Source organism: Notolepis coatsorum, assembly GCF_963971535.1.
Source record: "Notolepis coatsorum genome assembly, chromosome: 9".
Classification (NCBI taxonomy): Eukaryota; Metazoa; Chordata; class Actinopteri; order Aulopiformes; family Paralepididae; genus Notolepis; species Notolepis coatsorum.
The window spans coordinates 47,633,851-47,646,202 of NC_140173.1; the positions used below are offsets into that span (position 1 = coordinate 47,633,851).

The 12,352-nt window shown below is 40.9% G+C and overlaps 1 protein-coding gene across 1 annotated transcript in view; it reads left to right on the forward strand.

The window, feature by feature from the left end:
- sec23ip (SEC23 interacting protein) overlaps positions 1 to 12,259 on the forward strand; it is a 41,344-nt gene extending 29,085 nt beyond the window's left edge. Inside the window, exons 14-18 of the mRNA XM_084321791.1 lie at positions 388 to 543; positions 2,418 to 2,520; positions 3,488 to 3,694; positions 8,806 to 8,968; positions 9,794 to 12,259. Coding sequence (XP_084177917.1) covers positions 388 to 543; positions 2,418 to 2,520; positions 3,488 to 3,694; positions 8,806 to 8,968; positions 9,794 to 9,875 — 711 coding nt within the window. The 3' untranslated portion in view covers positions 9,876 to 12,259. The remainder of the gene's footprint in view (positions 1 to 387; positions 544 to 2,417; positions 2,521 to 3,487; positions 3,695 to 8,805; positions 8,969 to 9,793) is intronic.
- Positions 12,260 to 12,352: the final 93 nt, after the last annotated feature.

The window sequence follows — 12,352 nt, forward strand, 5'->3', positions numbered from 1 at the left end:
CCTGAAATCATAATAACTCTGTATTAATATTCTCCAGGTGTCAGTGGTCTACCACGCTCTGGACTTTGACCCTGAAATCATAATAACTCTGTATTGATATTCTCCAGGTGTCAGTGGTCTACCACGCTCTGGACTTTGACCCTGGAATCATAATAACTCTGTATTGATATTCTCCAGGTGTCAGTGGTCTACCACGCTCTGGACTTTGACCCTGAAATCATAATAACTCTGTATTGATATTCTCCAGGTGTCAGTGGTCTACCACGCTCTGGACTTTGACCCTGAAATCATAATAACTCTGTATTAATATTCTCCAGGTATCAGTGGTCTACCACGCTCTGGACTTTGAGCCTGAAATCATAATAACTCTGTATTAATATTCTCCAGGTGTCAGTGGTCTATCACGCTCTGGACTTTGAGCCGGTCACTTTCTTCGCCCTGGGTTCCCCCATCGGCATGTTCCTGACGGTGCGGGGGCTGGAGAAGATCGACGAGACCTACCAGCTGCCCACCTGCAAGAGATTCTTCAACATCTACCATCCGGTAGACAAACTCTCCTTACGTGTCTGTCCTGAGAGAATGACTCAATGTTTACCATCATGTCTGTCCTGAGAGAATGACTCAATGTTTACCATCATGTCTTATCCTGAGAGAATTACCCAAACGTTTAGAAATACTGATGATAAGTGTAACTGAGGGGTACAATTCCCTGACTGTATTAATAAGTATGGTATCATTAAACCACTACCGTCTTATGTACATTACTACTGGCCATACAGTACACAAGTATATGATGAGAACACCTCCACAATGATACGGTTTCCACACAAATCTGAGTTTAAGTATTTATTAGCAGCAAGAATACATAATATACTTTACGTTCAATGCGCTTATAAGGCAAAGGAATGTGCGTAGGCAAATCAATAACGAATGTCCATTCTCATATTACGCAGGAGATAATAATACAACCTGATTATTAGGAATTATATCTATGGTACTCTGGGGAGGCAGCGGGATATTCTGGTAGGGGGTTCCCACCGGTTGTAAGCCAGCAGGGGGAGGAAATGTTCGAATGCAAAGTCTGGATCAACGGGGACTCAATAAGCTCCTGCTATGGGAGGCGGTATATTACTCCCTGATCGGCAGACGAAGGCAGCAGCTGTAATCCCAGTATGCGTGCAGCACAGGTGAAAGCCGGCCAGCCTCTCCAATAGAGACGGGCTCGAGTGATGTTCCTCACGTCACGGGTAAATCCCACAGTAGTGGGTGTAGACGATTCTTCTCCGCTCCAACAGCCTGGTCCAAAGCAATAATAATAATAATCCAGCCAGAAAGGGGCTCTGCATTCACCGGTGTAGATTCTCCGGTGCGCGGTACTTCACATTAACTAGGTTGAACTTGACGTTATTCCACTAAGCTCTGACACTTTACTATCCTATTCGCACGCGGCTATAAGTGCTCTATTTAGACGCACGGTTGCTCACTTCACTTGGTCGTTGACTCATGATGAAGGCTTTACTAGTAAGGAGCGAACGATACGTTGAACAAACGTATTAGGATAAGACAAGACTCTATTTTGGGGCAAAAACGGGCCCATTTCACCGCACGTCGTATCGTGGGTGAGGCTTCACTTGGGTAACTCGAACTACTTCTGTATTCACCTGCGCCATATTTATATGTTAGGCGAATAAACTAGTACCAGCCTTATTCCTGTCTCGTAGTCTTGGGCAGAACCGGGCATGTTGAGACAAGCCTTGACGGTGGCTTTGAACTCGACTCTGGGGGTATGGCAATGGCGCTGGTGGAACGCTATCCAATAAGAGAACGAAATATTATGGTCTGTACTAGGTTAAAGGGATATTCCGTGTATATGTACAAAGAATACACAAGGGATATCAAACAATATACAAATATTATGCAATATATATCAATCAATAAATACATATATTCGGTTTAATCTGACCCTTTGTAACAATAAGGCTACAGATGCCCTCGACTCCCTACAAAGATTTACTTGTTTGGATTATATCCTTTTTCTTTTTGGCTTTGTGTGAGATCTACGAAAAGTATTCTCACAAATTGTTGAACATTTATGTTTATTTCATATGATAATCCGAACTACTAGGTTTTAGTTTGGTGTTCCAAAACCTCTATAAACTACCACCACCTCACTCAGTCATTCACTCAGTCAGTCACTCCGTCACGGTCCACAGGCATCCGCTTCACGTCACGACAACAACTGATATGGGCTGCGCAACACGGACCACATTTAAAATATTGAAAAATCTATTTTACGTGAATTACATTTTTCTTTTTTTTACGTGAATTATTTCTCAAGCACTCATATGGTGTGTGACTCGGATCATATGGTGAACGGGTCGATGATGGGAAATCTCTCTTTGTCTTTATTGTTTCAGCTGGACCCTGTCGCATACCGGATGGAGCCCATGATAATGCCAGACTTAGACTTGAAGCCTGTTCTGATTCCACATCACAAAGGCAGAAAGAGGCTGCATCTCGGTACGGATTTTTTTTAAACTTTTCTTTAAGATGTCTGCTTAAACCGTCTCCGCTGTTGTTAGTGTCTACTGTGTGGGAAAAGGAACTTATTTTGAAATAGAAGAAGTGAATAAAAGGACGTCCTGTCACATGACTGTCAAACGCTGACACAGTTACGAGTGTGAGAGTGTGAGAGCCTGTGTTGTCGCCCTCAAAAACTATAAATCAAGTCTCATTACTTCTGGCCAACAATGAAGACCTCAATCACTAAATTATGTGTATTTCGCACAATTGTACATGGTTGATTCTACACTCATCATTCCAAATGATGTCTTAGTGGCTCTTTAACATAATTTAGGATATTTTTGTTTTTGCACTGTTAAAAGGCGATCAGTGAAGAAACCCAATCCCATTGCCAAAAGAAAGTCTAACACGCCTATAAATATTTATACTATGGAAACTACACGCTACAAATATAATAGCGCCCCATAATGGCCCCCATACGGCCATGTCAATTTCAACAAAGCCCAACGTTGTGTTTTTAACATGAGGGGGATTTAATAATCTGAGTATTCACCGTTTTAATGTTAACAGGGTTCGCACAAAGTCCTTGAAGTGCTTAAAGTGCTTGATTTTTTACAAAAAAAAATTTAGGCTTGGAATTCCTTGAAAACGGCAAACATTTTAACAAGGTGCTTAAAAAGTCCTTGGAATTCAAATCAACCATTCGCATTGAAAGTTTTGTTCACCCATGATCAAATTGTTCTGAATCAAGAAATGACATTTTATATCTAAAGTGTAACTAATTGTCAAAAAAAATTAAGCATTTTTTTTCCAATAAAGAACTCATCTAAAAGTGAATTGGATCCTTTTAAAAATGCCCTTTTAAAATAAAATAGTGCTTGGAAAAGTACTTGAAAGTCCTTGAATTTCATTTTGCAATGTCTGTGGGAAGTAACCCTGTGTTAAATGTTGTGCTGTGTTTCAGAGCTGAAGGAGAGCCTCAGCAGGATGGGCTCGGACCTGAAGCACGGCTTCCTCAGCTCTCTGAAGAGCGCCTGGCAGACGCTCAACGACTTCGCACGCGCTCACACCTCCTCCGCACAGCTGCAGGCGGAGCTCGCCATGGTGGCCAATCAGATCAAGGCGGAGGAGGAGAAGCAGCAGCAGGTGCACGAGGCGGCTTTCCCAGCTGGTGGGTATATAACCTCTGACCCCAGAGCGCGGGCCTGTGAGGGTGTTAACCGTTATTCACGTGGACGGCCATCTCTTGCTCTTATCTCACATGCTCCGGTTGGGTTCCTTTCCTACGCCGTTCCCACTCGAGGTGCGAAAGGAACCCAAGCTGAGCACGACATAAGAGCAAAATGGCCGTCGTGTGAATATGGTCAATTATTTTGTGATACATTTTTATTTTTTTATTTATTGTAGTACAAATACATTCAAAAATAAAGTTCACTTTTATGAAACGTTTTAAATATACAATAAAGATTCACATAAGTAGAGGAACATTTTTTATAATAACCCACTGAGAACCCACCCCCCTGAATTATATTTAGCTGACTCTTTTATCCAAAGCGACTTACAAGTTTTGTACAACAAGACAGCAGGAAGGGTACAACTCTATCAGCTGAGTAACAATGTTCATCAAAGTGTTGAGTGCTACAGTGTAGGTTAGTTAGGGTTAGAGTTCTTATTTTTTATTTCTTTTTAGATAATGATTGAAGAAGTGCGTCTTTAGACAGCGAAAGTTTGGATGGGTTTTGGCTATCCTTAACTGTGTTGGGATGTTCGTTCCACCATTGTGGGGCAAGGACTGAGAATAGGCGACTTCTCCTTGATGACCCTCCCAGAGCTCGGATAGGAGTAGGTCTGAGGCGGCCAGAAGATGCAGAGCGTAGGGGTCTTGAGGGTGTGTAGTTAGAGACCATTGACCGGGAGTAGGAGGGAGCCGTTCCCTTTGCCGCACGATATGCCAGGTCGAGGGCCTTGAAGCGGATTCGTGCGGCAATGGGGAGCCAGTGCAGGTCCCTAAGAAGTGGGGTGACATGGGCTGACTTCGGTAGGTTTGAGATCAGGCGGGCCGCTGCGTTCTGAATTATTTTTCAAATTATATAAAAAAATAAAAAAAAAATAAACTACCATTCAACCCCTGCTAAATTTAGTTAAAATAGTAATTGACAGAACAAGTTTCAAGTTTGTTTATTATTTGTCACAACAAAATACAGAATACTAGTTTATGATGAAATGCTTGTTTCTGTATGAGCCCCTGCGAGTGTGCTACATACAGTAAAAATAAAGTAAGTAAAGTAATTAAGAAGTAAGTAAAGGAATGTTCAGTCAATATACATATATACAATAGAGTAAAATGAGTAACAGTGAGGTACAATGCAGAAATGAGATGAGGTACAAAACTTAGGGTAGGGTGCAAATGAGGTATGAATGTAGTGCAAATGTCTTTAATAATAGATAAATATAAAGTGTGTTAAGGTGAGTGTTTGTTTAAAGTGAGTGTGTACATGTGGATGTGTGTGCAGTGAGTGTAGATGATGGGTTGTTACATAGGTGTCATTGTCATTGAGCATCCTGATGGCCTGGGCCCAGGAGTTCAAAACTTGTAATCCCTATCTGATTGGATCAGATTTGTATTCATTAATTTCAACTCATTATGAATTGAAAATGGGGGACCCTGATGTAAACAAGACGAAAGTCTTTCTCTGGTCTGCATCCCCTTAAAACTCTTTCAGGGCCAACAGCGACCTCTGCTGATGCCCTTCTGGGCCAACACTGTATCCAATGGAGGAAAGGACTTATTTGCGAGTGCATAAAACATATAAAATATAATAGCAATAGATCAACATGCACAAAACAGATAATTTTTTCATACATACATTTCCATTTTATACCGTGATAAATATCAATATATTTCTAGAGCGTTGTCTCATCTCAATAAACCCCAGAAAATCGAGCTTAAATGTATTTCCTTAGAAATCGTGCCATTTGTCGCTTGATTTATGAATCGTTTTCAAATAAACGCTAGATTATCGCTATATGTGTACTTATGCACAAAGAGCAGCGGGGTCGGAAAAATCGGTTCTCCGTACTTTGGTCGGCGCGAAACACACACACACGCTCCGATGGAGGTGATAGGAACATCTGATTACCCCAAGACTCGTAACATAAAGGCCTTACCTCACATCTGATGTCATGCAAAAAGATTAATCCAATTCCTGATCGCCATTCCAAATATTGATCGGGTTTATTGATTCAACGTTATATCCAAAAACACATAGGTCCACGCTGCTCCCAGTCCCCACAGTCAATGCAATAGTATCTAGCTGCATCCCCGAGAAGTAAAACCTGGACCGGACAAATTTCTTTGCTGCACAGTCCCAACCAATCCAATCCAATGATGTGCAATACTATCCGGGAGACGATAAGCGGCGGTTTGCCCTTTGCGAGCTCAGACCCAGTCCCAATGATAACGTCAGGCTGGATGGATGAAAAATGAATGGATATCGATAATAAAAGAAATATGGATTAAAACCCGGATTTTCTCTGGTTTGGCGTCCAAAGCATGGCGAGTTAACCCGGACTATCTCGGTTTTGGCCTCCAGTGAGTTAACATTGTGTGAATTGAGCTGTACTGTACTCATTCTGCAATCTGTTAATTAAAAATGTCAATCAATTAATCAATAGGGATTCAATGTTTTGAACTCCTGGACCCTGGGGATAGAGGCTCCTTCTGGTCTCCGTGGCCCGAGGTAAATCTAACATGTTATTGAGTTGTAACTCCGTGGCCCGAGGTAAATCTAACATGTTATTGAGTTGTAACTCCGTGGCCCGAGGTAAATCTAACATGTTATTGAGTTGTAACTCCGTGGCCCGAGGTAAATCTAACATGTTATTGAGTTGTAACTCCGTGGCCCGAGGTAAATCTAACATGTTATTGAGTTGTAACTCCGTGGCCCGAGGTAAATCTAACATGTTATTGAGTTGTAACTCCATGGCCCGAGGTAAATCTAACATGTTATTGAGTTGTAACTCCGTGGCCCGAGGTAAATCTAACATGTTATTGAGTTGTAACTCCGTGGCCCGAGGTAAATCTAACATGTTATTGAGTTGTAACTTTGGTCCAAGGTAAAAGTTTTATGCAAAACCACTTGGGAATTGCTGCTCTAAAAATAATCTTTATTGGAATGTTATTATCATGAAAGTCAGGAATGAGCGTTTTGAGGGTGATTGTTGGAAGTCCTAGTGTGATAATTAACTCAAACAGGGTTCGCACAAGGTCCTTGAAGTGCTTGATTTTTTACCAAAGAAAGTTGAGCCCTGGAATTCCTGGAAAACAGCCCATTTTTTAACGAGGTGCTTAAAAAGTCCTTGAAATTCAAATCAACCATTCACATTGAAAGTTTTGTTCATCCATGATAAAATTGTTCTGAATCAAGAAATATATATTTTTTTATTTAAAGTGTAACTATTTGTCGGAAATGGGTTTTAAGCCATAAATATTAGATCTGATTTTCTTTCTATAAAAAACAGCATTTAAAAGTGAATTGTATCCCTTTAAATGCCCTTTTTAACACATCCAGTGCCATTCACCAGAGGTCGCTGTGGGCCGTGTGTGCCAGTGCTTTGTTCAATGGGGATAAATGCCGGTGTTTGTAGTGCTAAAACTATATTAAATATTATAGCTATGGATCTAATAACATAGTCGATTGTCATTGAGTTTCTTCCGGTCAAGATGCAAAAATTAGTATAGTTTTAGAGTAATTCTGTGTGATCTCAGGAAACGCTGCCAAACAGCGTTTACTGCATTTCACTATAAATCGTGCCATTTCTCGCCTGGATCAATAATCAATCTGAAATCAACGCTAGATTATCGGTATTATGTTTCATCATGGATGCATGATGCTTTGATCGCAACCAACGGAACACGCCACACACACACACTCCGATCGTGGGGAAAGAATTATCGGAGCAACGCAAGCAGGGCTTGACATTAACTTTTTGGCTCACTAGCCACTGTGGCTAGTGGTTTTCCAAAGTCACTAGCCACTCAGCATTTTCACCAGCCAAAAATCACCACCAAAATAATTTTTTCATCAATACGTTCCCATTTTATAGCGTGATGATGAATAGGTTTAAAATCAAAATGCATATATCTGTATCATGTTCCACCATGAATGCATGAAAGGGGGGGGGGAGACGTTGTTTCTGATTATTGATTACCAATAACGGCATTCGTTATTGTAGCATCATACACTGATGTGTCATGATGTCATGTATGTTGTGTATGTCATAAATGTCACTAAATTGAAAATGGGGGACAAGACAAACGTCTTTCTCTGGTCTGCATCCCCTTAACAATTGTGTGTATTGAGCCGTACTGTATTGTACCCATTCTGCAATCTGTTAATAAAGTTTTCATTCATTCATCGGCTGGTTGGCTATGCTAACAAGGCCTGATCAGCATGAAATCGTTCGTACCTGTGGCCGGTTGGATCCCAAAAAGGATTTCCCAGTTATTGATCGCCATCTGGTAGATCGATATGTCCATTGGCTGATGCTATATTCCTTTACTGCATACTGAATTCGGCGTTGCAAAAGGTATTCCATGCGATCTGATGAAGGCATAGCTTCACGCTAACAGAAAAAGTAGGCCTGAATGAAAATGAAAAAAATTAACATCTGGTCTGAAAACAAGGAGTACTCCATTCTCGAGACAGCACCACTACCAGGATCTGGCCGGTAATGCACTTTTCCGAATTGTTGTGGGAGTTGTAGTATTATGTAGTATCACTTGGATTGACTTAATTATTGCCGATGCCTTTTGTAGACTACAATGGTTTTTTTTCATAGAAAAAAGTTAGACCCCCGCCCGCACGCCGCAGCTCGGCGCAGACACCAAGCCACATCGTTTCAAATGGAGTGCAATAGCGGCCGCAAGGCGTTAGGCGGCGGTATTGGACATTTGCGATCTCAGACCCATTCAGGACAGCCTGCACAGGCTGCCCGATGAATTATCAATGGAAATAGCGAATAAAAGAAATAACGATCCAGAAACGTGTTAATCCGTGAATGGCACTCAACCGTCGGGCGCCAATCACGTGTTTATCCGTGAATGGCAAATGAAAGATTGTGCTTGGAAAAGTACTTAAAAGTCCTTGAATTTTATTGTGCAATGTCTCTGGGAACCCTGCCCAAAGCCACATGAAACCTTTCGGGTCCTGCAGATGTTCTTATCAGTGTTAGGAACACGAGTGAAAAGAGCTACAACGTGTCGCCTCCGCTTCTTCACAGAACTCAAGATGTCGGACAGCCCCGACCTCCCGAGGGAGGAGGAGCCCCAGGTGAAGATGGGCATGCTGAACGGGGGGAACCGCATCGACTATGTCCTCCAGGAGAAGCCCATCGAGAGTTTCAACGAGTACCTGTTCGCCCTTCAGAGTCATCTGTGCTACTGGTACGTAAAGCTCTTTCTCACAAACCCAAGCACTTGTGAACTCATCAGATCACCACTCTGCCGACGTAGGAGTTTTCCTGCAAATGCACACAAACTGCAAATCTTTCAGAGCAGAAATGTTGAAATTTCTTACTTGTAATAATAGCTAAATCTGTTTATATCTGGAAATTAAAACAAAAAAAGTATCTTGGAGGGACAGCTAGTTATTTATAGAAATGGTACATTCAATGTTTTGCAGGTTAATGGCTCAACTAGTTTCTCTAAACTACCAGTGTTAGGCCCTTACAGCCAACACTGAGGTACGGGGAAGGAGGCATTCATATACCAGTAGCCAAGACAGTATTTCCTAAACAGAGAAAATACTTATCCTAAACAATATCTGACGGGCAAGGCCTACAATTTCCCCAAACTAATAGTCAGTTTATTGTGTTTCAGGAGCAGAGCTATTAGACTTTCCTTCACTCGAGTCTCCCCTGCTCACCTTGATGAATAACCCAACTGTGGAGATTGTAACTAAGGCTGAGACGATATGCCATTTGGAAGAATCGATAAATATAAAAAAAAAAGGAAAACGTTTTAAATACTTTTTTCTTAAAAAAGAATAAAATAATTATTTAACGTTAGTTTGTGTGTGTGTCACGTGCACTCACTGTAGTTTTTGCGATGCTGTAGTTGGCCCACGACACACGTTTCTTTTTTCACATGCAAAAAAATCGATAAGTGGTCTCACTTAGTGTTTTCACGGTTATCGATAATTATCGATAAGTGGTCTCAGCCTTAATTGTAACGCTGCAGACGTTCATATTGGCCTGTTCCTTTTTGCAGGGAATCTGAGGACACAGCCCTGCTTATTCTCAAAGAAATCTACAAGACCATGGGGATCCACCCTGAGCAGCTAATACCTTAATACTACCAGTTATCAGCCGTGAAGATAAACCTGCCTGGAACCCTCCCCTCCTCCCCCATCAGGTTTATTCCACCTCATTACTCTGATGTTGATAACGCTTCTCCCGCTCATTTGTTCTTTTATTTTCTATTCAATGTAGTTTGTTGTACGAGACTAAATACATGTGTATTATGCCATTTGTCTTAAATTAAGAAACATGAATGAGGTTATGTATTGAAAGAAACTTGACTAGTTTTTAAAGAGACATTTTATAGCATATAAGTTATAGAACTGGTCAGGTTGGCTTGAAGTTTACCGAAATGTTTATGGAATCATCAAATAAAAAAACATATTTACAAGGGAAATTACATCTGAATTTCCCCAAGGGGATCAATAAAGGAATCTTATCTTATCAGTAAGTACATACTTCTGTAAGATTTATTTCATGGTCAAAACATCATAAAATAAACCCATTTCCTTACACAGGTTGTGAGTTGTTCGTCGTTTTTGTTCTGTGCTGCTCAGCGATTCTCCAGTAAGACATTCAAGAAGCATTTACAGAGAGCAATTTAATGGGATTGTAATATTTATAATAAAAATAAAATTAATGGAAAAAGTGACTTCGTATGGCAACATGTTAAGCTTTACATTCTACCATTTTGCGAAAATAATTGCTTGCTCTAAGATGTTTGACAACTGTGATTATATACAGGAAGTAAGCTTCTCACTTACTTTTGACACAGGACCTTCATGACACAATCTGCTGAAGTTTAACATCCTTTTTCTCGTCCAGAGATATATACAATTAACTACATTAACACACCGCCGTGAACACCGCTTCGAATATTTGCCATTTACAACTTCACTTAAAAGAACACGCCAACATTTGGGGAAATTAGCTTAACGTCTTCTCCAAAGAGAGACAAGAAGATAGCTTTCTACTGAAATGGTATCTATCTGGCTGCACGTTAGCCTAGCTTAGCACAATGAATGGAAGCGGACATGGCCGGTTAGCCTTCGGGAGAGGTGTTAGTTGGACAATGCTTTCTACTGAACTGGTATCTATCTGGCTGCACGTTAGCCTAGCTTAGCACAATGATTGTGCTAAGCTAGGCTAACTTGCAGCCAGATAGCTTTCTACTGAACGCAGAGAGGAAACTGGTATCCATCTTCTTGTCTCTCTCTGGAGAAGACGGTAAGCTAATTTCCCAAAATGTTGGCATGTTCCTTTAACGAAATTAATAATGTAATCTCTTCAAACAGTTCATATCACCTTTATATTAAGCACATAGGCACATGAGACAGAAGTATTAAACGCATGTATGAAAAAGAATCGATTAGAAAATTATTTACAGAGTGGCTGGAACGTTCAACCTCAGTCTAGTACAAGGAGCCTTAGTGCCGAGAACTATGCTCGCTAGGCGTACACGAAGAATCTCTTTACAGACTAACGATACCGGTCTACGTAGACCAAGCGTCGATGCATTGCATGCTTGAAGCACATTTGCTCCCGTCTCTTAATTAGGTCATAATTAAAGGAACACGCCAACTTTTTGGGAAATTAGCTAGCTAGTTAGCCTAGCTTAGCGTCATTCACTGAAAGTAGGTGTGCCAGTGTAGCAACAGTCCAGTACACTCCAAATACAACTTCAAAACGTTCCTGTAATCATGTTGTGACCGGTGTATTTACCACATGGAGAAATAAAAAAGAACATTTTTACATTCGTTTTCTAAGCAGATATATATTCGGATTTTTGTGCAGAACCACTGCTGCCTGGGCACAGTGATTTCATCACCTCAAAAGTGGGCGGAGTGGTTTGGCAAAAGAAATATCTGTATATATCTGCTTAGAAAACTAAATTAACATGTTTACAGGAATGTTTGAGTTGTATTCGGAGTGTATTTCGTGACTGTTGGGAACTAGGCTACACTGGCACACCTACTTCCAGTGAATGACGCTAAGCTAGGCTAACGGTGCGGCTGTTCCCTAAGCCTAATGCATGCACAGAGAAGAAAAGGGTATGTATCTGCTTGTCTAAGTCCAGGGTAGATGGCAAATAAGCTAATTTCCCAAAAAGTTGGCGTGTTCCTTTAAGCTAAGTCTTCTAGGGCAAGACGGACAATGACTGATTGTCCCTTTCAACACGGCCTATGCTTTACATAAAAAGGTCCCTTTTTTAACCACGTCACCCACTTCTACGTACATCACAAATGAAGCGGCATGGCTCCGTAGATACATGGTTATATATACAGTTAAAGAAAATCTTAAAGAAACATTTGTTCAACTGCTTTGACCTCAGCTCGCCGACCAGAAAGAAATGTCTTGATGACGGGTGGGAATCAGCAGGGAACTCTGTTTTGATTTGGATTTTTTTCAGGGGTTTGACGCTAGAACTATCGATGCGTTGTGATTTTTTATTCGACTTTGCATTAAATCACAGTAAATTAATACCTCTGTTGTGTCAGTTAGTTACTGCTATTGACTGGTAAAATATTCT